Below are 27,843 nucleotides of genomic sequence, written 5' to 3'. Positions count from 1 at the left end.
AATAAAATCTTTTTTTTAGAAAAGTAAAGTGAAAAAGTATATACCTTTGTATCACTTTCCCATTGCTGCTGTAACAAGTTACTGCAAACCCAGTGACTTAACGGACTAACCACGCTGGGATTCTGGTGGTCAGAGTCTGCAGTGAGTCTCGCTGCGTTAAAATCCAGGTGTGGCAGGGTCACGTTCCTTTCTGGAGGTCCCCCACACTCCTCGGCTCAAGACCCCATTCGACCATCTTCAAAGCCAACAGTGTGAGCTACTGTCCCCCTGGGGCTCTCTGACTCTCTCCCGCCTCCCTGTCCCACTCCTGAGGACACCTGGATAATCTGGGATCATGTCCCCAGCTCAGACCCCGCTGAACAAGCTGAATTCCCCTGCCACATCATCTAACGTATTCCCAAGTTCCGAGGATGAGGTCATGGTCGCCTTTGGGGGCCCGATTTCGCTTCCATTCTCTCTGACTCCGGGCTCTGCGTCCTACAGACACGCTGAGACGCTGCGTTAGTGTCCCGGGGCTGCCACCACCAGCGCGACACCAGGTGTCTCCGGGTGATGGAAATGTATTCTCTAACACTTGGAGAGAACAGGGACCTGCCATCGTGGTGATGGCAGCGCCGTGGTCCCCCTGAAGTGCTGGGAGAGCGTGTGTTCCAGGCCTCTCCAAGGTTCTAACGGTGCCCTGGCTTGGGGCGGGCTAACTCCGGCCTCCACATGGTGTTCTCCAGGGGCCCAGATCTACGTCCAAATACCTCCTTTTTATAAAGACACTTGTTGTAGGACCTTATCACAACGGATGACATCCCCAATGACCCTATTTCCAAAGGAGGCCACATTCTGAGATCCTAGGGATTAGGGCTTCAACCCATGATGTTTTCTCCTTGAAGAAACACAGTTCAACTCATCACACGCTCCGGCATCAGGACACAGCGGGACCCCCCAGAGCGGCAAGGCTGGGAGCAGCAGAGAGTCTGGAATCCCGCAGCAGGACGGCCGCAGGCGCACAGTTCCTCCTCTGGGTGCTCTGGGGTAACGTGAATGATCCGCCGTTGGGCGGTGTGCTGCAGTGCCCCCCTTGAACATGACTGCCAGGGAAGAAGGTGCAAAAGGTGCCCCAGATTTGGCAGGGAAGCAGGATCCATGGTGGCCCAGACGGGGGTGCCGAGGGGGTGCCGGCTTGGGGGAGTTGTGGCCCCGAGCTGGATGTCCAGCGGGAGCAGGAGGAGGCTGCCCCATGGAGGACATCAGCACCCCGGCCGGGCGGGGGGGGGTGTCACTGGGAGCCACCCAGCTCCAGCCTTGGAGGGATGACACGGCCACATAGCTTCAACGTATCTCCTGACACAACACGTGTAAATCACACAGGGAACGGCAGACGTCGGCAGACAGCACGTTCACCCGGTGATCAAGGTGCAAGTCAGCGGTAACGTGACATGGCCCACCGTGAGCCGCCCCACAGGCCGGAATGGGCAGAAAGTGGCGCATAAGTCCTGTGACCCTCCTGCCAAGGACGCATGATATGAACCTCATCTGGGGAAAGATGGGACAAGCCCACATCAAAGAACTTCCGCAAACCCGCCTGCAGCCGTCAGAGGCAGCGTCCTGAGAGCCCAGGAAACGCGGGGGAGGCTGAGGGCCAGACGCTGCAGACACACAAGGACCGCGGAGTTCGACGTGTGATCCCAGATAGGATCCTTTCGCTTTCATGGCTTTCTGGGATCAACTGTCAAAAGGTGCTTAACAGTGGTGGTGACATATCCATGACTGTCCTGACTTTGATGGCCCTTCTGAGGTCATGTGGGAGAATGCCCTGCACAGTGTGGCTTGGTCAGAAAGCATCCCGTAAGTGACTTCTCAAATGCCTCAGGAAAAGACGACTTTTGGTGCTGAACTTGCAACTTTTATGTAAACTTGGGGTTGTTTCAAAAATTAAAGAAGAATATATACAGTATTATTCCATTTATATGTTATTCCAAAATCAGTGAAACTAATTATGGTGCTCAGGAACGCGTACACAGGGGGGTGCACCTGAAGAAAAGCCAGGAAATGAGAATCACAACAGCCAGTCCGGGTCTTGGGGGTGAGTGAGGTCTGCCTGTGGGAAGGGAAGGGAGGATTGACTTACCGTGTGGACATGGTTTTATTTCTTGACCTGGGTAGTTGCTACTGACGTTCACTTTATGTATGTATGTGTGTATGTATATGTGTGTATGTGTATACATGCATGTGTGTATGTATATGTGTATGTGTGTATGCGTATGTGTATAATATGTGTGTATATATGCACACATGTGTATGTGCATGTGTATATATGTATGTATGTGTGTGTGCGCATGTATGTATATATGTATACTCATGTATATGCATGTGTGTATATATGTAGACACGTGTGTATGTATATGTGCATGTGTGTGCATATGTATGTGTATGTATGTATATATGCATGTATGTGTGCATGCGTGTGTGTGTGTGTGTGTGTGTGTGTGTGTATTTAATTTTTTCCTGATGCTCACTTTAAAACCAGTCTGCGCGGGGTGCGCGGGCGCGCGCGTCCACCTGCCCAGAGCACCTGTGAGGGAACTCCGGGCACCTGGCGGACCAGCCGGGCGATGCGGGCTCCGTACCTGGTGCAGCGCCTGGCTCAGCGTGGACGTGCAGGGAAGGGTGCGAGGAGAGGACCAGCAGCTGGTGGGAAACACAGCAGGGGCCCCTCCACTGCCCCAACCGGGCTCCCTTTGAAAAACCCAATAGGGGCGCCTGGGGGGGCTCAGCCGGTTAAGCGTCTATTCGGATCAGCTCATGATCCCAGAGTCGCGGGATGGAGCCCCGCATGGGGCTCCCTGCCCAGCGGGGAGTCTGCTTCTCCCCCCGCCCCTCCCCCCGCTCGTTCTCTCTCTCTCTCTCTCTCTCTCTCTGTCTCTCTCTAATGAATAAGTAAATAAATAATATCTTTTAAAAAGTAAACTTAAAGAAGAAAGAAAAGCCCACGGGGAGCACTCGGGGCTCCCCAGCCGGGGCCCCCCCAGCTCTGCTCAGGACTGGCACGGGCGCCGCGACCCCAGTGACAGGCCGGCAAAGCGGGGGGCCGGGGGGGACCAGCCCCAGGGCCGGAAAACACGGGGGGCGAGACCCGCCGCAGCAGGCGCCTGCTCGGCCGAACCCGGACTCCGGGGCGAGCGGACCCACCTCTCTGTGGCCGGCCGGGGGTCGCGGAGGCTCCTCCCGCGGCGCTCCCAGACCCGGCCGCGGCGTCTAGGGCGGCGGGCGGCTCCTTGGCGACGGGCGGCTCCACGGGGCGGGGGGTGCTCGCCCGCCGCGCGCACCCCTGCTCGGGCGATGGTGCGGTCCGGGGCGCCCCCGCGCAGGCGCAGTGCGGCCGGGGCGCGGGCGGCCGGCGGAGGGTCCCGGAGCGGATCGCGCGGCTCGCTGGACGCGGGAGCGCGCGGGGCCGTAGCTGGGGGTTGGCCCAGGCAGGCCCGGGGTCCGGCTGGTTGTCCACCGGCGAGTGTCGTGCTCGCGCCGACGGGGCTTTCCCGCGGGCGTCGCGGGCTGGGACTGCGGGCTCCACGTGCGGGCCGCGCCGAGCCGCCCAGCCCGGGGCCCCCGCCCCGCTCTGCCGTGAGACGACCGGCCCGCCGGGGCGCGTGGCTGCAGCGCAGACGTGGGGTGCGACGAGGGCCCCTCGGGCCGGGCCCGGCGGGGACCCGGGAGTGAGTGCGGCGCGGCCCTGCCCTCGCCGCGCGCCGCGCGCCGCTGCACCCGACCGCGAGGTGCCTCCCGGGGCCGCAGCGAGACCGGGAAGGGCTGGGTTTGGCGCGGGAAACCGTCCCCCGGCGTGGCCGCCGAGCCCTGCGCACAGCGCCGCGGAGGCGGGAACCGCGCGCCTCCGCCCTGGCCCCACGCGCGTCCGCGGCCGTCGCCCGCTCGCGGGGTGCGGGTCTCTGCGCTCCGAGGCTGGGCCCGAGGAGCAGAACCGCGGCGGCGCCCGTCGGCCCACGGTCGCTTCCCTGACAGAACCCACACTGCTCCCGCCCACGCCCTCCGCCGGGCTGCCCCCTCCCCGGTTTGCGCGCTGGCCTTTGCGTGTCCACGACCCTCCGTGCACCGTGCACGGCAGAAGCCGAGGCTGGCGGAGGCCTGCAGAGAGCCCCGGCCGGCCCCTGTGAAGGCGGGAGGACTGTCCTGCCTCCCCACGGAGTGATCTTCAAAACCTACTGTGCAGGGAAGGAAGTGGTGGGACAGGGTGTGTCTTACTAAGAGGGGCAGAGGCGCGAAGAACATCCAGGGGTACTTCCTGGGGGTCGCGGAGAAAGTTGCCAGCCAGGGCCAGGAAGCTGAGCGCCACGTGGAAATGACGTTTCTCTGAATGTGCTTGTCCCTTTGGCTGTGGAACGGCGGGACTGCAATGCCAACGACAAGCCAGTTCCTAAAAATTGGAAACAAAATGAAACAAAGGAACCTAACTGTATGTCAGGCATTAACCTTACAGAAAAGAATTCAAGTGACTTTAAAACCCAACAATTTGATCGTACTTGACGAGTAAGGGCAAAAAGAGCTCCAAAGAACGCTCGGGTTGTTTGCAGTGGTCCTGGCCTTAATAACGGTATTTACCGTCGCCCTTCCGGAAGTGCACGAAGGGAGATGTAGGAAATCGGTAGTATGGGAATATTAGGAACCAACGTTTTAACTTTGGGAGAAGAGATAGGAATGGAAAATAAGTTAAAACTGTAATCTTGGGTGCCAATGGGAAATATTAGTATGAATTAATAGAACTTAAAAAATGTATTTCTGGGGCACTGGGTGGCTCATTCAGTTAAGCCTCAGACTCTTGATTTCAGCTCAGGTCACGATCTCAGGGTTGTGCGATTGAACTCCAGTCCAGCTCTGCGCTGCTGGTGAAGCCGGCTTAGAATTCTGTCTCCCTCTGCCCTTCTGCCCCCGCTTGCACACTCTCTCTAAAAATAAATAAATATATACATAATTTAAAAATTACTTCTGGGGCGCCTGGGTGGCTCAGTGGGTTAAGTGTCTGCCTTTGGCTCAGGTCATGATCTCAGGGTCCTGGGATCGAGCCCCCACATCGGGCTCTCTGCTCGGCAGGGAGTCTGCTTCCCCCTCTCTCTCTGCCTGCCTCTCTGCCTGCTTGTGATCTCTGTCTGTCAAATAAATAAAATCTTAAGAAAAAAATTACTTCTTAGTTCTGCCCACTGAAAAGGTCTAGAACCATCTGATATGGTAGCCACTGGACATATGTGGCTATTTCAATGTAAAATTAATTAAAGTTAAACATTTGAACAGATATTTGTACACCAGTACACATTTAAACTTCCATTGCTTGGAGTACCTGGCTGGCTCAGGCTGGCTCATGCAACTCTTGATCTTGGGGTCGTGAGTTCAAGCCCCAAGTTGGGCGTGGAGCCTACTTTAAATTAATTAATTAAAAACAATTTTAAAGAATAAATAAAATTCCATTCCTTGGTTGCAGTAGCCACATTTCACGTGTTCAGTAGCCCAGTGTGGCTAGCAGCTGCCCTATTAGAGAGCAAAGATATAAAAATGCCTGGTTGGGTTGCACCAGTCTGGAAATAATCACCAACTCAGTAGCAGTGAGCACTCTTAGCACCCAGCTTGTTGTCCTCGCCACTATTCCTGGTAAAAGAAACCACAGCTTCTTAGAAAATGACTGATATCAGATCTAAGGCAGAAAACACACAACATGATCTTGGAGCATCTTATCCACAGAAAGCAAGGGAATTACTAACGAGTCCAGCATTGTGTCAGAGGACTTGCTAGTCAATGTGGAGATGCTCCCATTGGCCAAAGTAAGGACAATTTGAGTATCAAAAAAAAAAAAAATTAAATACAGTGGACTGAAGCACAGCAAATATGTTAACATCCATGAGTTCATTTAAAAAATAAAATCCTCGTTGATCACTTTTTTTTTTCATTGATCACTTTTGAAGGCTGCTACGATGCTGCATCACCATTCTGGAAACAGATGAAGCTTCTGTGGCAGAGCTCGGCTCTGATTTCCCTTCGAGAAAGGATTTGCATTTAGTGAAGAGGAGTACAGCAGCGCCGTGGTTGGGCTGAGTTCACTCTCTTTCTGGGTGGTTCCTGGTCAATGATCGACCATGGCAGGAGCTCTAGGTGGCTCTAGGTGGACGACCAGCCCTGGGGCTCCTCTAATGGACAATCTGTGCTCCAGAGTTCTCCGCCGCCTTCCCTCCGATCGGCCAAAACTTCGTCGGGTTTGCATCAGAGTTAGGTTCTCTCTGCCCAGTTCTGCTTCTCCGTGCTCTCCACCCACGGCCTTCAGCTCAGCGCTGCAGTCTGTGGTTTCCTCAGCCCAATTTCGCTCCACCCCCCGACCCCCATCTTTCACAGGCATGAGCTCCCAATAAATCTCTTGTATTCTGAATGCCATGTCATAGTCTGCTTACTGGAGGACACACATTGACAGTTGGTAGCAGGAGTGGCCTGAGATAGTAGATACGAGGAGGGGGAGTTGTAATTAGACCACTCACTGCCCCGCGGGCAGTGAGTATCCCATCCTGGCTCCAACGTGGATGCCTTGAACAAATTGGTATCTCACGGATACAATTTTCACAGATAATAAGTTGGGAGAACAGTGGTTGGTACAGTGATTGAGAAGGATGTGTGTTTGGGAGGATGAAGGAGATACATACAAGAACAGTACGTCTCAGGGTCGTGAGCTCCAGCCCATCTTGGGCTCTGTGCCCAACGCTGAGTCTGCTTGAGATTCTTTCTCCCTCTTTTTTGCCCCTCCTGCTCACACTCTCTTTCTCTCTCTCTCTCTCAAATAAATAAATAAATCTTAAAAAAAAAAAGAAAGAACAGCACAATGATCTGGCTGCAGAGACGTCCCACAGGAGAATCTGCGAAGATGGAGAGAGTTCACGGATCATTGACACTAAGTGTGTTGACACTAAAAGCAAAGGCAACAAAGCAAAAATAAACAAGCGGGACTATATCAAACTAAAAAGCTTGTGCGCAGCAAAGGAAACCATCCACAAAATGCAAAAGCAACCTTCTGAATGGGAGAAAATATTTGCCTACCATGTATCTGGCAAGGGGTTAATATCCAAAATATATTTTTTAAAAAACCTCATACAATTTCATAGCAAAAAATCCAAACAATCCAAATAAGAAATGGGCAGAGTATCTGAACAGACATTTTCCCAAGGAACACAAAGACATCCAGATGGCCAACAGGTCCATGAAAAGATGGTGGGTGAATATCACTCATCATCAGGGACATGCGGATCAAAACCACCACGAGATATCACCTCACACCTCTCAGAATGGCTACTATCAAAAGGACAAGAAATAGGGGCGCCTGGGTGGCTCAGTGGGTTAAGCCTCTGCCTTTGCCTCAGGTCATGGTCTCAGGGTCCTGAGATCGAGCCCCAAGTTGGGTTCTCTATTCAGCAGGGAGCCTGCTTCCCTTCCTCTCTCTCTCTGCCTGCCTCTCTGCCTATTTGTGATCTCTCTCTCTGTGTCAAATAAATAAAGTCTTAAAAAAAAAAAGACAAGAAATAACAAAGAGTTGACAAGGATATAGAGAAAAGAGAACACTTGTGTGCTTTTGGTGGACAAGTGAATTGATGCAGGCACTATGGAAAACGGTGTAAAAGTTCCTCAAAAAATTAAAAACAGAGGGGCGCCTAGGTGGCTCAGTGGGTTAAGGCCTCTGTCTTCAGCTGGGGTCATGATCCCGGGGTCGTGGACTTGAGCCCCGCATTGGGCTCCTTGCTCAGGTGGAGAGTCTGCTTCCTCCTCTCTCTCTCTGCCTACTTGTGATCTCTGTCTGTTTACTTATTTATCTGACAGACAGAGATCACAAGTAGGCAGAGAGGCAGGCAGAGAGAGAGGAGGAAGCAGGCTCCCTGTGGAGCAGAGAGCCCGATGCGGGGCTCGATCCCAGGACTCTGGGATCATGACCTGAGCCGAAGGCAGAGGCTTTAACCCACTGAGCCACCCAGGCGCCCCAATAAATAAAATCTTTTTTAAAAAAATTAAAAATAAAACTACCTTGACTCTCAGTCAAGGTAGCTTTGCAATGCCAAGGTCAGGGCCTGGTTGGAAAAACCTCCACACATGGGATGGGTATATCTGGGTGGGTGCCCCTAAAGACTTTGGCTCCCTGGACTTTTCTGAAACATCAGAAACTGTGCAGTTTGCTCACCCCAACCACTAAGGGAAACACCAGGACTCCCCTCTTATGGGAAGACAATGCAGAAGTTTCAAAAACAAGGCAACAAGGTCCTTCCAGGACCGGCGCCCTCCCCATGCCCCCCCTCCGCCCTCATTGCCAGGCCGGCAACCAGGGATCAATTGTAGCACCGCTTCATTACATACATGCTGGACCCGTAAGAAAGAACGGTGTGTGAAAACAACAAAGCCTCACTAAAATGTAGCTGGGAGGCTCAGCGCAGAGGGCGCCCTCCGGCCCCACCTCTCATCACCTGCTGACCCAACAAGAAGAGGGACTCTGCAAGTGGGTGTTACTTCCACTACGCCCAGCAGGAGGAAGAGAGGCTTTCCTCGCCTGCCCAGCAACAGCCCAGCCAATGAGGGACTGTCACAATGTAGCCAAGGAGGGACTGTCGTAGCCCAGCCAATGAGAAGACTACATTCAAATTCCTAGTTTGCTCCAAGGCCTTTCTGCTTATATATAACCCCCTCTCCGCTGTAAACGAGCGGTTCTTTCTTTGTTCTCTGGACTCAGTGATTTTTTTCTGCTGTGACTTGCTTGTGCCAGTTGCCTTTCTCTTTTGTTCCCAAGCAAACCCGTCTTTTGCTGGTAAAATAACTGGAATTTTTATTTTTAAGGCCAAAGGGAGCTGCAGGAATTCGCAGCAGGTGTCGGCTGTGGGCTGGGTTTGCAGGCGCGGCGTCCACGGGCCGAACAGGAGCCTCTGACGGGGAGAGTTTGTGGACGGGGGGCCTTCTCTCGGGACACGGATCTAACACCCTGGCAAGGACCCCAGAGGATGTGAAATTCGCTGCCAAAGTGGCTGAAAATCTCCCAAGCTGGAAGAGGACGGTAAGCCCGCAGACCCAAGGAGCTCCGCAGACCTCAAGCAGAATAAATACAGGAAAATCACACGAAGACATAAATCACCAAATTGGCCAAAATGAGAAATAAAGAAAAACTCTTCAGAACAGTCAGAGAAAAGACACGTCGTGTGCAGAGTAACAAAGAGATGTCAGTGATCTGTTTGAGAGAAATCATTCAAGCCGGAGACAGTGAAGCCACAACTTTAAAACCCTGAAAGAAGAAAAAAAGAAAATCAAACAAAAACCGCTGGTGATGTGAACGTCTGTACTCAGAGAAAACAGCTGGAGAAAATGAAGGCAGTTTCATGGTGTGTGAATTATATCTCAATAAAGTTGTTATTAAAAAGTTTTTTGAATGAAGGCAGACTCCTGCTTCTGACTGGGATGGGGTGACAGAGACAGATTCACCTTCTTGCCTGAAACACCTGAAAAACTGAACAACATGTGCGTATGCAGAATGACACCACCTGTCAGGTTACTGGATGTGAGAGAAGAAAGACAGTGATCCCTAAGAGATGGGACCGAAGTAGAAGAACCCTCTGAGGATCTTATCTCACTGCTTGGAAAGCGCTCCCGGGCCCTTCTCAGGGGAGGGACACCCAGGGGGAGCGTGAGCCATAAAGGAAAATTGGCAAAATGGATTTCATCAAGATTAAAAACTTCGGCTCTTGAGGAGCTCCTGTTAAGAAAAATGAACAGACAAGCCCCAGACTGGGAGAAAGTATTTGCAAGACGTACATCCAATGAAGGCTGTCTATCTACAATATACAAAGAACTCTTACAACTCAATAAGAAAGCCAACAATCTCATTTTAAAATATTGACAGACGGGACGCCTGGGTGGCTCAGTTGGTTGAGCGTCCAACTCTTGGTTTCGGCTCAGGTCATGATCTTGGGGTCATGAGTTCAAGCCCCGAATCAGACTCCACGCTCAGCTGGGAGTCTGCTGAAGATTCTTTCCCTGTGCCCCTCCCCCTGCTCTCTGTCTCTCAAATAAATAAACAAATCTTTAAAAGAAAATATTGTGAAAAGATTTGAACAAGCCTATAAAGAGGTCTCAGAGTCATAAGCCATTAAGAAAATGCACATTAAATCCACAATGAGATGTCTATGCATAGTCACAAAAACGGCCAAAATTAAAGACGTATAAGCAAGTGTTGATAAGGAGGCAGAGCAACTTAAAATCTCATCCGTCGCTGGTGGGAATACAAAATAGTACAGCCACACTGGGATACAGATTAGCAGTTTCCTATAAACATACATTCCCCTTAAAATACCATAATCCCACAACTAGGTACGTATTCAAAGAAAATGGAAACCTGCCCACATAGACACTTGCACTTGAGCATTCAAAGCAGCCTGACTCCTAACAGACATAACCGGGTGCAGCCCAAACATCCGTCGGCAGGTGGCTTCACGCTGCGGGGTACGTTCATACAGTGGAACGCTGCTCAGCGTAGAGATGAACTTCCGATCCGGCCAGCACGTGAATAAATCTTAAAGGTATTACACTGAGTGAAAGGAGTCTGACACAAGCTTACTCTATTAGTCACTCATTGCTGTGTAACAAACGGCCGTGAGACACCGTGGATCAAAACAACACACTTACCTCACAGCTTTCGTGGGTCAGGGTCGGGTCCCCGCTCTGCCTCTTGCAAAGCTGAAGCCGAGGGCCATGTCCGGGTCCACAGTCATCTTGAGGTTCATGGGGGTCCGGCTGCACTCTCCAGCTCACTCTGGCTGGGCGGGGGGCGTCAGCTCCTTGCTGTCTGCCAGACCAAGGGCCGGTCCCCCGTTCTTTGCCTGGTGAGTCTCCCGCTACACCAGCTCTCGACATGGCAGCCGGCTCTTCAACGTGAGCAAGTAGGGTGCCAGCAAGACCCAAGGCACAGTGTTTCACGAGCCGACCCCGGACGTGATGTCTTGTCCCTTTGGGGTATCATTGAAACAGGTCAGTGGGTCCAGACCCCATGCCAGGGCAGACATCCAGTACCAGGGCAGGGGTCGCCGGGAGCCATCGTGGGAGGCTGCCCGCGCCAACCTCACACTGTGGGATCCGTGTATATCGCACTTTAGAAAAGCAAAACTAAAGCAACAGAAAGCAGATGCTCATGGTTACTCGGGACCAGACCCGGGGAGCAGACTGACCACGAAGATGGTAGAAATATGTAAGGTCGGCTGTGGCCTATCAAAACTGTATACTTAAAATCAGTGAACTTTACTGTATATAAATTATATGTCAACAAAGCTAATATAAAACAAGATAAAATCTAGATCCAGGCCATAATCTAAAAGGCTGTGCGAGACCTGACCTGGGCCCCGCCTGCCTTACTCAGCTTCCCTCTCTCACTCCCTGTGTCACCGCCCACACGGGCCTGGCTTTGCTTCTTTTTGGACTCGCTGGTTCATCCCAGCCTCAGGACTTTTGCACTTTCTTTTAAAAAACATTAAAAAAAATTTTAGGGGCACCTGGGGGGCTCACTGGGTTAAAGCCTCTGCCTTTGGCTCGGGTCATGATCCCAGGGTCCTGAGATCGAGCCCCACATCAGGCTCTCTGCTTGGGGGGGAGCCTGCTTCCTCCTCTCTCTCTGCCTGCCTCTCTGCCCACTTGTGATCTCTGTCTGTCAAATAAATAAATAACACCTTTAAAAAAAGTTTTTTAAAGTAATCTCCACACCCAACATCGGGCTCAAACTGACAACTCCAAGACCAAGAGTCAGATGCTCTTCGACTGAGCCAGCTAGGTGCCCCAGGACCTTTGCACTTTCTGTTCTCTCTCTGAAGCACTTACCTGGCTCTTGATGTGGCTGGCTTTTTCTCCAGGAGGGATAGGATATAATTCAAGCTCCAGCTCGAATGGTACCTCACGGAAGGCCTTTCCTGACGACCCTGTCGAAGCGTCCCCGCCCCCAGCACGACTACTCTATTATTTTGGTCTTGTTTACACTCCTTCACAGCCTGTATTTCATCTGAAACGATGCTTCGTTTCCTCACTGACTGTCCGTCCTCCCCTTTCTAGAAGGTGAGCTCAGTGGAGATGGGGACCCTTTTATATCTTCTTCACACCCAATGTGCAGACCAATACTCGGCATGTGGTAGGATGAATAATCCATTAATATTTGTTAAGTGAGCAAAAAAAAAATATTTGTTAAGTGAATATTGATCTGCGTGGGGGCTTTTCTTGGGGAAGTTTAACGAAGGCAATCAAATGTCAAGTATGAAAAAGGTTACTGTTTTTATCTGTCTGACATCCTGCCTGGAGGATCAGCATCGAGGACCAGAGGGAGAGGAGGGGACGCAGCGTCCTCCTGTCACAGAGCTTGGGAAGAACCTCATCCCGGCTGGTGGCGGGACCCCCTCTCCCCTGCAGCTCCCTGACAGTCTCCCTGCGGCTGACCCACCCCCGCTCCATCCAAAGTAGACAGTTTTCCTCACTTGGCTGACAGCCTTTTGGTCAGGAATGTTAATTTGTGTCTACTGTTTTCGTTACGTGAAGGATTTCAAATCACTACTTTAAAAAACATAAAAAAGGAGAATAGAATTCTGGCTTTTCCACGTTAAACATGAATGTACTGGAATGTCTATTTGACTCGTGTCGAAACAACTCTCTGAGCGGCCGAGTCTGGGGTTTGTCGGTTCTCAGGGCCTCGAACCCTGAGAACAGCATGGCCACGGCCGTGAGCCCGCCCTCCGTCTAAGGAGACAGACAACCTCCAGCCGCTGCAAGTAGTTTGCATCAGATCCTTTCTGCCGAGTTCTCTCTGCTTCTCAGACCAATGGATTCCGTGTAAAAAATCACAGCATTAATAATTACAGGCTACGCTCCAGAAAATTCTTCTGTGTCACTGCCATTTTCCCAGTAAAATCGTAAAGCAGCCTCACAAATATATCAGGCAGGGATTTTAAATTTAGCTAGTGCTGCCTCCCCTCCCGGATCGCTGTGACTCACCTCTACCTCCTGGGGCCCGTCCTGCTGCAGGGGTAGAAGCCGGCCAGCTCTCCGCCCCGGCCTCAGCCTTGGTGTCATCCCATCCCATTTGCTGTGAGCACCAGGCGAAGCGATTACCCGAAAAGTAAATAACACAAAAAAGACGGCAGGCTGGTGATTTCCAGAATCTAACAGACCAGCAGGCCAGACTTGTCTGGTTTTTCCAGATGCAGCTTAGGGCTGCCAAGCATGGTCCCAGGGAAGTGCTCCGGTGACTCCCAGGGACAAACCAAGGAGGCGGAGTTTCCGTACCTTCCACTGAAGGCACGATTGTCCCAACTGTCCCAACTGTCCCGCTCCGTGCCATATGGGGAGAGCATACCGCCCCGCCCCTCCTGCGTAAATGGGAGAAAGACAGCGATGTCACTGCCCCCAGCTTGAAACTAGAGGGCTCTGCATGGGTCCTGCCTGACCGAGAAGCCACCTCGTCAAATAAGCCAAAAGGGACGCCATGGACGAGTTAAATAGATGTACGTATGGGGACCAAATGCCTTAGGTTTGAAATTTGTTCCTTTTTCATCCTCATTCCCCTGGTCTGGTGCCAAGCCTCCTGTTCTGCGCTCTTAGTGGTACCAAGAAATGGGCTGGGGTTGTCCAGGCATCTGGACAAAGGGCACAGATCTTCCTGGAGACGGAGAGCCTTCCACTTCCCCAAGGGTCCTTCTCAGGGATTTTGAAAGTCACCAAAGTCCTACTTGGAGGGTGGGTTCTCCCCTCAAAAAGTACCAGGCACGGGATTCGCACGAACAACTTACGTGTTTTCCAGAGAAGGGAAGTGGCTTGACGGACCTCTGAGTGGGGAGCATTTCCTAGACCCTCAGAGGGAGGGACCAGGGGGCTGGTTCTGTCCCACAGACGCAGATGCTCCCGTATCCTGGGCCTCCCCTCAGCCCAGCCAGCAGCCAGACACGCAGAACCAAGGCCCGGGTTTCCTGACCTTTGCTGGGGGCACCCAGAATTGGCCCTCTCTGTTCGGGGACAGTTGTCTGAATGGGGCGGAAGAGGAAAAAGGGGACACAGAAGTGGCCACAAACTAATTCCTGAAAAACCAGAAGAAGGAACAATAAAAACCCCACTCTTCAGACGCAGACAAACCAGGTAGGGACAGTATAGACCTGAAATGGAGCTTGAGGATTCTAGGGAAGAAAAAGCATTTTGACTGACGGTCACGGGAGGCCCCGGTGATCCCGGCCGCAGCGGCTACTACAGAAACCACCTCCTGGCGAGGGCGGCAGGTGGGATGTGTGAGCAGGTGACTTCTTTATGTCTCTTTCTCTTGGTGGTTCTCGAAACGGCGCTCGCCTCCAGGGCTTGCGGAAGAAGAGGCGAGCTGATGTCCCCAGACAACCGGAGCTAAGGCTAAAATTCCTGTCCCGTGAGAGGACAGGGAGAGCTGCAGGGAGAGCTTAAGGTTCACTTTATGCCTCAGCTAACAGGCAAGTGAAGAACATGGCGGCAGGCTCCGGGTCACCCTGAGCTGACTGAGTCAAGTGATTCAAGGTCAAGGTTATTTCTCAGAGGCTGTCAGCACCTGGACCTTCTCAAATATTCAGAGAGTGACGGTGAGCTCAGCATGGTTGACTGGACCCGCACAAAGATCAGAACTTGGGACTGAAAAGCAGGAGCTCCTGAGTGGTAAAGCGACTGCAGACTGTGCTCGTTTTGCTGGCCTTTGGAGACGGAGCCTGTGTATATCCCTACATCTATTAAGCACCTGCTGTGTGCTAGAGGGTTAGACGTGAAGGGGCCTGAAGAAGCAGGCGGGCGAGACCTCTGCTCCAGCGGGAAGGCGAGACCTCTGCTCTAGCGGGAATGGTAACGATCCTGGTGAACGCTCACAACTCTTAACTTTGTGCAAGGACACACTCTGGGCGCTTGTTGGAGGACTGACTCCTCCCAACAAACACGTCTGAAAGGGCCCACAGGAAAGTGGCCCCGAGGCCCTGAGACCTGTTCAGAGCACAGGCACGTTCGCGCCGTGTGGGAACACACTGAGATCTTTGCGTCTCCACCCTAAGGTGGCATTTACACCGAGACCCACCTGGCTCTCTTACCCCTATTCCTGGCTCGAGAAAAGAAAGCTGGGAACCAGCCCGACCCCTGGATACTTGGCATTCCAGAATGGGCTGGAAATTCCTGGCAGCAGAGTCCTTTCTACCTGCCCCTGCTCTGGCCGGTGTCTGCGGTCTCACAAGGAGGCTTAACCCACTCCAGAACAAGTTGGCTCGTTCTTAGGTGTTTTCATGAGAATTCACTTTATATTGTCAGCTGATAATGAGCCCAGAAGTGAATAAATGAGACCAATGACAAAGTTTTTTGAGGGAAACTGCATAGAACTTTATGTTGAAAAGAACTAAAATAGGAAGCGCTCAAGGCCTTGACTTTCTCAGCTCTTTGTGGGGTGCAGAGGGTGGATGTCCCCATTTGCAGCCCGGCCGTCTGCAGCGCCCTGCAGGGGGGAGCCGGACAGGTGCGACAAAGCCTGATCGGGCCAGACGGGGAAGTCACTGCATCGGCGGCCAGGACCCGGCCGGCGGGGGCAGCACCCCCATGGCGCACCTCCCTTCTCTTCCCCAGGCAGGCCTTTCGGGTGGGCAGAGCTGCTCTGCCCCCCGACCACTCAGGCTCTGCTCTGCCCCAAGTGCGAGGGGTTTGGAAGGAGCTGCGGGGGGGGGGGGCGTCTCTCCTAGGAGCGGGTGAACGCCGCAGGGGCGCTAGCCCCCCGCCCCGCGCCGCGCTCCTCAAATGCCTGAACCCGGTTGCCCGGACCTGTGTCCCCCACAGACAGCCCCGGGGACGAGGATCGCCGCGCCGGTCCGTCTGCAGGCGCCCGGCCGGGCAGCGGGAGGCGGCGACCAGGCGGGTCGCGGGGCTGGGTCGCCTCCCCCGCAGCAGTGATGCGGAGGGGAAGTGCCCGACCCCCGGGGAGGGGGCGCGACTAGGCGGGGCGGGAGCTGGAGGCGGGGCGCTGCCGCGAGGCTCGGGGGCGGGGAGGAATCCGCGCGGCTCGGGAGTGCGGCGCGCTGGGCGGCAGGTGGGGGCGGACGGGCGGGGCGGCTGGGGGGCGGCCCGGTTCGGGGCGGGGCGGGCTCCGGGTTCTGCGCTCCGTCCGCCCTCGCGCCCGCGCCGCGCGCCCTCCCGCTCCCGCCCAGCCGGTGCTGCTGCCGCGGCCGCCGGAGAAGCAACTTCTCGAGCGCCCGCGACCGGCGGGACCTCGGCGCCGTCCCCGGTCCAGCGCCGAGCGCCGAGGCCATGGACACGCTGGCCGGGCTGCTGCCCCCGCTCCTGCTGCTCTGCGCGCAGCAGCCCCGCGGCGCCAGGTAAGCGGCCCGGGGTCCGCGCTACTCCCGGGGTCGCCCTCGGTGGGGAGAACCCTCGGGCCTTCATCCCCACCCCCCACGCCTGTCTACCTCCACCCCCGTCTTCATCGCCCCCGTCGACTCCCGTCTTCATCCCCCCGTGTCCACCCCCATCTCCCCGCGAGGACTCTCCTCCCCCCACCCCGTCTCCCCCGCGGGCTCCTCTCTCGGGACTCACCGCGCCGCTGCCCTTGGGGCGCGGGCCGCGGCCACCCCAGCTGCGGGCGCCCCCGGGTGCTGTCCGCCGTCCCGGTGCTGAACGGGCGCCGCTCGGCTGGACGAGGGCGGGGGAGACGTTCCCAATCCTCCCGGGTGCCCGGGCTCGCTGGGGTCCTCCGCCCCAGGGGCACTTGGCCGGTCCCTGGCCGGCTGGTGCCCTTCCAGGCGCGGGCTGAGCGCTCGGCTCGGCACGAGCTGCAGGCAGGCAGGAAGGAGCGATCCTGAGGACACGGGGGAGGAGGCTGCTCCTTTTCCCATGGGAGCAGAGCTACACAGACGAGCTTCCGCTGAGCTAGCAGGGCTGGGGTGGACGAGATGAGGGCTGTGGGTGGTCGTCAGAAAGTTCCCGCTCAGGACCCTGGAGTCTCCTTTCCGGGGCCCTTTCAAATGGAATCCACTGAATTCCAGAGTATGCAGGTGGGAAGGAGCCCACTGCCTGGTTGGGGGCGGGGGGGGGGCGCGTAGGGATGGGAGGTGAGGGGGTGGGGGACATCCAGGACAACTCAGGATTTCTAACGGTTGGGGGAGGAGAGAATGGAAGAGGTTAAGAAGAAGGGTCCCCCTGGGCTGTGGCTTCCTCCCTTTGGCCTCAGGGACCAGTAGGGTCCCTTCTGGTGTGTCTCTTCTCTGGGGACTTGAAATGGGCTCCGGGTGGCCTGGCATCCCATGCATTTGTCCCGGTCACCTTCGACGGGAGTTGTGAGGGGACTTTTTGAGGGTTATCTTGGTGCAAGCGCTGCAGAAAACCAGAACAAGGACAGCCCCCGCCCCTTCCCGTAGCATTCCAGACTTCTGGACCCTTAGAAACTGGAAAAGGTTGAACATCAGCCTGTGTTTGGGTTATAGACACCCAGGCAGCACGTATCAGGGACGTGGGGGGAGATGTGGTCCGAATTTCTTTGTTGGTGGGGTGGGGGGCCGAGCCAGGAAGCTCTGGGTCTGGCCACAGTGTGCCCATTGTGCCCAAGACCACAGGCAGCATTGACACGACCCCTGTCTTCGCGAGGGCTTTGTTCTTTTATGGGGCTCCGTGGCCCTTTTCCTCTTCCCACTTCAAGGTAACAGGGAGGGCAAAGCACTGAGCGTGGCCATGGACGTATGTCCTAGAGGCCTGGGACCTACTGTGGGCCCAGCACAGCCACGCAGCTGTGATTCCAAAATGTCCCAGCTGCTTCGGATCCCGAAGTCTTAGCCCAAGTTTGACACCAAAGCTCATTGGGTGGCGAAGCCTGTTTGCTTTTCCATGAGGCTCATTTATCCTAGTTTTGGGGCCTGCTTGTACTTTCCTGCTGGGAAATTCTCCAGACCCTCCCCCACACCCCAAGTCCGGAAGTGCATTATATCGCCTTTCTAAAAACAGAAACATTCTGAACTTTGACCCACATCTGGCTTGGGGTTTGGGTAACGGATGTGTCTGCCTGCACAGTGAGGTCCCGGCCTGGAGGAGAGCCTCTGGGCTTCATAGGCCTTGGGCGGCGACCTTCAAACAGTGCCCTGCTGTCAGTCCGGAGCCTCCTCTCCCAGCTTCTGTGTCCTCCACTCCGGAAACCAGGAGGAGGGCACCTCCCTTCCCTTGGGCTTGGTCCTCACACCCGGGCAGAGCGGTGTGGGAGGACGGACAGGAGGTGCCTGCTCTGGCCCCTGGACTCGGGGCAGATCCTGGGCTTCCTGGTGGGAGAAGAAGGAAAGTGCCTGTGACGCTGGTGGGTTGGGCCCAAGTTGTGCCTTCCCTGAACCTGAGGACCCACTGGTGCAGTGGGTGCCCGAGCTTGCCGGCTGCACACCCTGTGGCCGGCCCCGCTCTGGGCCACTGGCGCCTCCACGTCCCTGGAGGAGCTCTGCCGGTCGCTCCCGTGCCGGCTCCCGGTGCGACTGGTGGGGGCTTCCTCCTCGCCTTGGTAACTGAGGTGTCAGAGCAGCTGGTGCTTCCGTGACAGCAAAGCTGTCGGGGACCGTGGGCTTGTGTGTGCACGGTGAAGAGGACCCCGCTGCCATGCTCAGCTACACCCACCTTTCCTTGTCCCCAGGGGCACAGACAAGTGACCGGGGTCAGTCGAGGGAGGGAGGCCCGATGGTGCCTGACAGCTAGGTGCGAGCCGCCAGTGTTTTCATGGGGCCTGCTTCATCCCGGGAGTCTGGGCATCTGTCTCTGAGCTTCTGTGTCTGTCTACACAAGGGGAGCCCCCACCCCACGCCATCGTTGGGTCCAAGGCCATCAGATGAAACAGAACCTCTCTCCCAAGGCACTAGTCAGAGTCTCCACAAGCTTGCCCTGTGCTGAGCTCCCTGCACATGGCCTGTGGACCCAGTCTACCCCTTTAGCTGCCCATCTGAACCATGGGAGGAAAGCAAGGCCCCCACAACCCAGGCTAGCATGCCGGGCATCCTTCTCGGATGGCCTTTATCATCTCTTCACAGCTGGAAAAATGAGCAGCCCCTGTCCTAGGTGACAAGTGAGATGGGGCCGGGAGCCTTTCCCCTTCGGACTCCATTAGGGACGGCAGAGGCTAAGAAGTCCGCTGGCATCCTTCCAGTTCAAGGCGATCTTCAGGGCCAGGGGCTTCCCCACGGTCCCGCCTTCATGCCTGCGAGTGGGCCTGGGACCCGGCCGAGGAAAGGTGCGGCTGCCTGGGCCACCACCCTGAGGCCAGGGAAGGACGGAGTCTCCTGACAGCCTCGTTCCTGGCAAGCTGGCCGCTGCGGCAAGATGGCAGCTGGGGCAGTCCAAAAATAAAACCCAGTTCCAGTCCCTGCCTGTCCGATCCTCAGGGTGACCTCTGTTTGTGTGTTTAATTGTGCTTCACTTGGGGCCAGGACTTCGTTCAAGTCCTTCTCACACTTTGTTACCAAATCACCTGCCCACCCCTGCTCTGGACCAAGTCGTTGTCTGGAGGGACCGAGGTGGTCCTTGGGGGTAGGTCAGGGTTTGTGAATTCCTTCCACTAAGGAGCTCTTGGTTCAAATTCAACCTTCTTCCAAGGGCCCGTAGATGAGAGAGAGGAGGGGCTGTTCCAGGCAAGCTCTAGACAGGGGACAAGGGGTCCTAGAACCCCCTTCCGAGAGGACAGCGTGATTACAGAGTAACACATGAGAGCTCTTCTCAAATGCCCTCCTCTCTTCCTGCCTGACTCTGGACAGGCCTTTTCCTCCGGCCAGGGGGCAGGGTGTGTGTGTTTCCCGGGGCTTCTTTAACAAGTGACCACAGACTGGGGGGGCTTAAGACCATGGACATTTACTCTTTCCCAGCTCTGGAGGCCAGAAGCCCGAGATCAAGTCTGAGGGTAGGGCTGACTCCTTCTGGAAGGTTCTGAGGGAGAATCCATTCCTGGGCTTCTTGGCAGTTTGGGGCCCTCCTGGGGTCCTTGGCACCCCTTGGCTCGGGGCTGCATCTCTCTGATCTCTGTCTCTGTTGTAACAGGACTTTCTTCCTGTGTGTCTGCTTTCTCTTCTTATAAGGACGCCACTCTGGATTAAGGTCACCCTAATCAAGCATGATATCATCTTAACTAATTACAACCCAATTTCCAAATAAGGTCCCATTCTGAGGTTCTGGGTGGACATGAATTTTGGGCGGCACTGTTGACCCCAGGACGGGTGAGCACAAGTAGGGGCGGGCAGGTGGGGCTGCTGGGGAGCCTTTGGCAGTCTGGTGTGTCCCAGCCACACGACGAGGCTCTGCTGGGGACAAACACGACCAGCACAGGCTGCCAGTGGGACTTCCTTGCAACCCCTGGCACGGCCCCAGCTGCTCTGGGATCAGGCTAAGCTTCAGAAGCACAGGACAACCTGGGGGTCTCTGGGGCCAGGCCTGGGCTTGCCTGGAACGGGACAGAGAGCAGGAGGTCGGCTTCAGCGTCCCCATGGGCCCTTCGCCTTGCCCTGGGTCAGGTTTGGGACCTCATCGAACCCCGCCAACAACCCCCAACAGCTTCCTGGTCACACATCTCTTCTCTCCAGTCACCTCCTGCGGAGCGCCTCACCCGTCGAGGCTGGCAGGAAGACCGAGGGCCCTTGTCAGGCCCTCTGAGGTGATTCATTGGGCGGTGGGGACTCTGGGACTGGCCACTCTCCTCAGGCCGGTTATGGAGGGAGGTTGGGGACTCTGCCTGACCCAGCCTGCTCACTCAAGGCCAGGTGGGTGGGAGGCAGCTGAGCAGAGAGGCTGGTCGGGGAGGTGGAGGAATCTCGGGCCCCGCTCCTCCCTGGGCTCCCCGTTTTTGGCAGGCATTCCTGGGACTGGCCAGGTCCGGCCTGGAGGGGCTTCACAGTAGTGTCCCAGGAAGGACCTAGCTTCCGTCCCTGGCTCCCAGCCTGTGACCAGGGGGCCTTTGTTTCCAGAGCGATGAACGATATTGGGGACTATGTTGGCTCTAACCTGGAGATATCCTGGCTCCCCAACCTGGATGGCTTGATGGAGGGCTATGCTCGAAACTTCCGGCCGGGCATCGGAGGTGAGGGCGGCTGGCAGGGGCACGGGTAGGCTCCTGCGTCCAGCGGCGGGTGCAAGCCTTGCTGGCTCTGGGGTGGCTCCCCTGGGGGTACATCTGAGGTCCCCAAGGAGGGTGTCAGATTTCGACAGCTAGCCCCTCCAGGGACACAGCTAGGAGGCTGGATCTTCTCAGCGTCTCATTGCAGACCGTCGCCAGCACGGTCCTCCCTGCAAAGCCCCGTCCTGCCTGCCTGGCTTTCGGTGGGTGGAGGGCCTGGCCTCAGCTCCTTCCTTGCAGGGCCCCCTGTGAACGTGGCCCTCGCCATTGAGGTGGCCAGCATCGACCACATCTCGGAGGTGAACATGGTAGGTGCCGGCCACCCTCTGCCGCACCCCTGCCCGGGGCCCCCGGGGACAGGAGCCAGGCTGACGGCCGGCGGCCCTCCCTGCCCCCCCCGGGGACAGGAGCCGGCTGACGGCCGGTGGCCCTCCCTGCCCCCCCCCGCAGGAGTACACCATGACCGTGTTTCTACACCAGAGCTGGCGCGACAGCAGGCTGGCCTACAACCACACCAATGAGACTCTGGGGCTGGACAGCCGCTTTGTGGACAAGCTGTGGCTCCCAGACACCTTCATTGTGAATGCCAAGTCCGCCTGGTTCCACGACGTGACGGTGGAGAACAAGCTCATCCGGCTGCAGCCCGACGGGGTGATCCTTTACAGCATCCGGTGAGCCCAGGACCGGTCCCAGCGAGAGGCTCCACGGGGAGCCAGTGTGTGGGCGGGGGGGTCCGGAGCCTCTGGGTACCTGCACCGCTGAACCCACGGCAGCTGCAGAGGGGGCGGCGGGGAGCCCGCCGGTGCAGCTTTTTGGCCAACGCGGTGCCTTTCTGCTTTTTCTGCGGGGGTGAGATTCACATAACATAAAATTCACCATTTCTACGCGAATGATTCCGTGGCATTCAGTAGATTCGCAGTGTTGTGCAAACATCACCTCTGTCTGATTCCAGAACGTCTCATTCCCCGAAAAGGAGACCCCGGGCCCCTGAGCATTCCCTCACCACTCCCCACCCCGAACCCGCTTTCTGCCCATTCTGCACATTTCACGTTGAGTGACTCATGCACGACGTGTCCCCTTGTGTCTGCCTTCCTCCCTTCAGCAGCGTTTCTGGGGTTACCCGTGTTGTGACGTTCATCAGGGTTTTGTCCCTTCTGTGGCTGAGTAGCATTCCGTGGCCTGGTGCCCCCTCGTGTGTTCGGGAGCCCTGGGCGGCTCCACATGTCGGCCATCGTGGGTCGGGCCGCTGTGAACACGGATGTCCGCGCATCTGTTTCCACACGTGCTTCTGACACGTGCCTTTTAAAAACAGCATTAGTTGCCAACCAGGAGGTTTATGTAAGAGTCTAAATTCTTCTGGAGAGTCAGAACGTTTGGCAACCCCGGCCTCTTCCCATACGGCCCGGTCGGCGGGAACGCCCAGAGGCTGTCCTTCAGCGCAGGTCGGGTGCTCGGCGGGCCCTTGTCTTCCGAGCGCCGCCCCCCCCCCCCCGCCCCGCTTAGCCAAACAGGCATTTGGAAGGACCAACAAAGTGAAGGGAGCCCAGCTGCGATTCCCGAAGGAAGAGCCACGGGTGTCTGTCTGTGGACCGCAGTGGTCTGCGCTCCCCCTGGGGCCAGCGTCTCGCTGACAGAGCCCCAGAGGCCGCTCGGCCGCCCTCGCTGGAGGGGGCCCCCGGGTGGGGGTGGGGGCAGGAGAAGCAGGATGGCGGGCGCCGGCCTCCCTCCCGGAGACCTCACCAGCACGTTGTCTGGGCAGAATCACGTCCACGGTGGCTTGCGACATGGACCTGGCCAAGTACCCCATGGACGAGCAGGAGTGCATGCTGCTCCTGGAGAGCTGTGAGTGCCTCCGGCCGCCGGCGGCTCCCGACTCTGCTGGGGGGGCGGGGGGGGCAGGGCACTCGCACCGTCAGGGACCATTGCGGCTGACCTGGCTGGGCCCCGTGGTGTCGAGGCCGAAGGGAGGGAGCTGGAAGGCCCGGGAGGCCCTCGCCCCAGGGGCCAGTGCCCTGCCCAGGACAGGCGGGCGTGGAGCCCAGATGAGGCACGTATCTGTATCACTCGGCCAGCGTGACAGCCGTTGTGGGTCACCTGGAGACGGTGACCTGCCCTGTCCGCCTGCCTGGGGTGCTGGGCACGGCCGCAGGCCTTCTCGCCCCTGGCCGGGTCTTCTCTGCTGTTCCCCGTCGCTGCTGCGTCAGGCTCCCCATGCACGCGGGGGGCTCCTGCTGGGAGCTGCCGGGGGCGGGGGGGTGCCAGGCTCCACTGCCCGCCGGGGCTCTCCCGCAGACGGCTACTCGTCCGAGGACGTCGTGTACTACTGGTCGGAGAACCAGGAGCGGATCCACGGCCTCAACGAGCTGCACCTGGCCCAGTTCACCATCACCAGCTACCGCTTCGCCACCGAGCTGAGAAACTTCAAATCCGGTAATGCCGCTTCTCGCGGCTTCTCCCCACGAGCCGGCTTGTGGGTTTCTGGCCCCTCTAACGGAGCCGGTAGCTGGCTCTCGGGACCCCCAAGGAGACACTGGAAAACCATGGACGGGCACAGGCTGCACCCGGGGACTCTGGACACCACAGTGTGGACGGGGGTCAGGTCTTCTCGGCCGGGTTCCTCCGGCCTTTGCTGCTTCCTGGAGGGGGCAGCCCCTGGGGTTTGGTACCATGAGGGGCCAGGGCGTCAGGGGCCACGCCTCCTGGGGCTGCTTTGGCTCCGAGTCCTTCCTGCCCCTTCCCAGCTCCGGCCGCCCGGTCGCTGGTGCCAGTGAGCCCAGCTGGCCCTCTCCTTTCGTTTGGCTGTGCCCCGAGGAGGGCCGGAAGAGCTGGGCTGGCCACACGGCTGGGGCAGGAGCCTGGGCCAGTGCGGCCCTGGAGCCCATCTCCTTCCTCTGGGCGGCCCTGCAGGAGCCGGCCTCCCTCCAGGACTAGAGCCTGGGCAGGGGAGACCCCTGACCCATCAGGCTGTGTGGGGGAGGTGGCGAAGGCCGGGGCCTGGGGCTCGCAGGGGCCTCTCCTCCCGAGCGCCACCGCGTGTGTGAGGCGGGTCCCAACCCGGAGTGCTTCCCCGACAGCCGGCCAGTTCCCCCGGCTCAGCCTGCATTTCCGCCTCCGGAGGAACCGCGGCGTCTACATCATCCAGTCCTACATGCCATCCGTCCTCCTCGTCGCCATGTCCTGGGTCTCCTTCTGGATCAGCCAGGCAGCGGTGCCGGCCAGGGTGTCTCTAGGTACGGGGCCCTGACCTTTCCTCGGAGGGACCTGGCCGAAGGGCAGGAGCCCAGAAATAGGACCCCCACCCCGCCAGCCACGAGCCCAGGTCTCGCCTCCCAGCCTCATGTTCCCAGCTGTCCTGGGCCCGTGGCCAGCCGGGCCAGGTCCCGCCAGAGGAGCCTGACCTGCACCTGGGCCGGGGCTGGGGGTGCAGGAAGATGGCGGGGGCCCCAGCACTGTCACCGCCCCTCCCCAGCAGGTATTACCACGGTGCTGACCATGACCACGCTGATGGTCAGCGCCCGCTCCTCTCTCCCGCGGGCCTCGGCCATCAAGGCACTCGATGTGTACTTCTGGATCTGCTATGTGTTCGTGTTCGCCGCGCTGGTGGAGTACGCCTTTGCCCACTTCAGCGCTGACTACCGGAAGCAGCAGAAAGCCAAAGTCAAGGTCAAGGAGCAGAAAGCAGAGGTGAGGCTGAGCCTGCCGGCTCCCTCGCGCTCAGGGTCGAGGACAGCCTCCCCCACCAGCTCCCAGTGGCCCCCAGTCCCCACTCCCTCTAGCCCCAACACGGAGGGGCAGCATTGTTGGGGCCCCTTGTCCCGGGACCTGCTCAGGACCCTCTGCCCACTTCTCTGGGGAGGTCACTTGCAGCCCCCGGCGCACGAGAGCAGGTCCAGACTCTGGCCCATCCCGCTGCCGGACGCGGGGGGACTTAGGCACTGGCCCAGGCTGGGGTCCTGGTGTGGGGAGCCTGCCTTTGGCTCAGCCTTGTCTCCTACCCCGCCACGCCCCGCCGTGCAGATGGATGTGAAGAACGCCATCGTGCTCCTCTCCCTGTCAGCCGCCGGCGCCACCCAGGAGCTGGCCGTGTCCCGCCGGCACTGCCGCGGGCCTGGGAACCTCATGGGGTCCTACAGGTGTGTGGAGATGGAGACCGGAGAGGCCAAGAAGCAGGGCGCGGGCCGCTCAGGGGGCCGGGGAGGCCTCCGTGCACTTTTCAAGCCCATTGACGCCGACACCATCGACATCTATGCCCGCGTGGTGTTCCCGGCGGCCTTCGTGGCCGTCAACGTCCTCTACTGGGCGGCCTACACCATGTGAGACCGGAGGTGGGGCCTCGCCTGTCCTGGAGCCCGCAACCGCTGAGAGAGAGGCTCTTGGGTTGATCTGCCTGCTCTGCCTGTTTCGAAGGGGGCATGACAACAGGCCGCATAAAATGAGAGGAGAGCCTTGGCCTCTCCGAGGACCCCAGACTCTGTCCGCACTGGCTCCTGGAAGACCACCCTGGGGCTCTCCCATGCACCCTTCCTGCGGACCCCTGGCCCGGCTCCTCCTGGACGGCAGACCCAGCCTGACCCGGGGCTGAGCCACACAGGCTCAGGGCCCTGGAGGAACTCTGCATTCGATTCAAAAAACCATCCTGATTCTAGGCATTTGCTCTGTGGACCTGGGACCAGGTCATGGGAGGCTGGGAATGGGCGGGGCTACTTTCTTGGTGAGGCGGTGGAGCATGAAATAAAACGAAGCCTTTGGCTGCTGGCTGTGTTCTCTGTCGCTGGGGCTGAGCTGCGGCCGCGACCTCGCTGACTGGAGAGCTGTCCTCTAGCTGTGGGCTCCCCGGGCTCCAGACCGGATTTGGAGCTGTGTCCCCCAGGTGAGCCATGTCGCCACGTCCTTGGGCATTGGCGGGAGGGGCAGAGGTGCAGGGACCTGGAGAGGGTCGAGGAGTCAGTTACACCTCACCTTGGTCTCTTGGCCCCCTGGGCAGGGTGCCACTATGCTGTTTTCTGGGACATGGTGATGGGTGAAGGGAGGCCACTGAGTCCCCACAAACACCACTCAGCTCCTTCCCATCTCTGCTGCCACCATGGACGTGGGGTGACAAGGTTGCAGCTGGGTGATGGGGGTTGCTGGTCATTGGAGATCTGAATAAGGGGGTCCAGATTTTCTGTGGCACCAACACAGAGCATGTCATCACAACGGAAGCCGGCAGGGGGGGGAGCAGTGGTGGCTGCAGAGCTGGGATGGCCGGCTCCCGCGGCCAAGGTCAGCCATGGGCATGCTCTGCTGTGGTCAAGGTGGCAGGCAGCTGCCCAGCTGGCCCCGTGGTGCCCCTCCTGGTGGGCCCCCCAAGCCACCTCAAGGGGAGCACGACTGTGACTATGAGTGAATCAGGTGGTCCTGCCATCTGCCTCTGACACACAATCTGCTCAGGGGTCTGCAGCGTCTCGAGGCCTCGGGGAGAGGAGGCTAGAGGGTGCTTAGTCCCAAAGGGCTTAGTTGGCAGAGTGGCCACTGAGTGTCCAGAACAGCCCTGCAGGGTAGCTGCTTCCCAAAAGACCCGGCCGCGTCAAGGGCAAAGAAGGGCGTTGGCCCATCTGGGCAAACCACAACCCAGCCTTAAGGCCTTCCAGCTCCCCTCCTCCTCTCCCTCCAGCTCCCCTCCCCCTCCAGCTCCTCCTCCAGCTCCGCCTCCAGCTCCGCCTCCAACTCCCCCTCCAGCTCCGCCTCCAGCTTCACCTCTACCTTGGCCTCTCCCTCCAGCTCCAGCTCCTTCTCTAGCTCCAAGGCCCCTCACCTCCTAAAGACCCCTCCTGGTACGAGGCTGCCACTTGTCCGCCGCTGTCAAGGACTGGGCTGCAGAGCTTGGCAGAGTCATCCCAGGGGGTGGGACCGGCCAAGGAGCAAGACCTCCAGGACCCAGTGTGACCAGAAGCTGCGAATGGAGTGGCCCTGGGGGCAGGCGGAGAGCAGGAGGCTGCCGAGCAGCAGAGCTGGGATCTGGGTCAGCTGGGACCCGGGCCACCTCAGGACAGCAAGGGGTGGTGGGGGCTGCCAAGCCTGGCCAGCTCCATAAACAAGGACAGCGATGCCCAAGGGCAGTGGCCCCTTTCCCCCTTATCCCCTCGGCACCTTGTCCGCAGGATGCCGTGCAGGGTCCCTGTCCCCTGTCCACTGCCTGGGGTGGGGTGTTCAAGCCCCAGAGGGGCACGGAAGCTGCCGGGCCGGGCGCGGGGCTCGGGGCTGCCCACCCTCCCCAGTCCGGGAGGCAGCCGGGGTCCTGTCCCAGGTCCTGCGTTCCACCGAGGAAGGCCGGGTAGGGTAGGCTCCACCCCTCGGCCTCCAGAGGTTGTGCAGGTAGGTTCAAGGTTCAGGGAGCCACTGAGCTCACCTGGCCGCAGGGCCCTGCCCCGCCCCATGTCCGCCTGTCCTCACCCCCCTGCAGCTTGCCGGCTGCCCTCTTTGTGCTGCGCAGAACCCACAAGGAGCTATTTAAAGCCGGCCTTTGTGCCTGCCTCGGGCACCCACGCGGCAAGGCCCACCCGGGCAGGAGCCTTTGCCTGATTCCGCAGCCAGCGATCACTCCCTCCAGCCTGCAGGCTTCTATTTCTGCCCACATGTTTACAGGGCCGGGAAAGAGGGACAGGAAGGGCTGGTGCTTTTTCAACGCGGAGTTCTGTTCCGGTGGTGATGAGATGGGCAGACTGAAGGCT

General features: G+C 57.9%; 1 protein-coding gene across 2 annotated transcripts; it reads left to right on the top strand.

Annotated features, from left to right (window-relative positions):
* Window positions 1-16,320: 16,320 nt before the first annotated feature.
* GABRD (gamma-aminobutyric acid type A receptor subunit delta) lies at window positions 16,321-25,888 on the top strand (the record flags this gene model as incomplete). Of its 2 annotated transcripts, none has more annotated exons than XM_080801385.1 (9): window positions 16,321-16,388; window positions 20,985-21,097; window positions 21,374-21,441; window positions 21,584-21,804; window positions 22,893-22,975; window positions 23,426-23,563; window positions 24,208-24,363; window positions 24,606-24,817; window positions 25,151-25,888. In XM_080801385.1, 9 exons carry the CDS (start codon window positions 16,321-16,323, stop codon window positions 25,448-25,450), a joined length of 1,359 nt encoding a protein of 452 aa, XP_080657511.1. In that variant the 3' UTR covers window positions 25,451-25,888. The 2 variants fall into 2 exon arrangements, with proteins under 2 accessions (XP_080657511.1, XP_080657510.1); XM_080801384.1 differs by having other exon boundaries at window positions 24,603-24,817.
* Window positions 25,889-27,843: the final 1,955 nt, after the last annotated feature.

The sequence above is a fragment of the Martes martes genome (assembly GCF_963455335.1).
Source record: "Martes martes genome assembly, chromosome: 4".
NCBI classification, from domain to species: Eukaryota; Metazoa; Chordata; class Mammalia; order Carnivora; family Mustelidae; genus Martes; species Martes martes.
The sequence above is the reverse complement of the archived record's forward strand: the minus strand, read 5'-3'. Positions and strand labels throughout refer to the sequence as shown.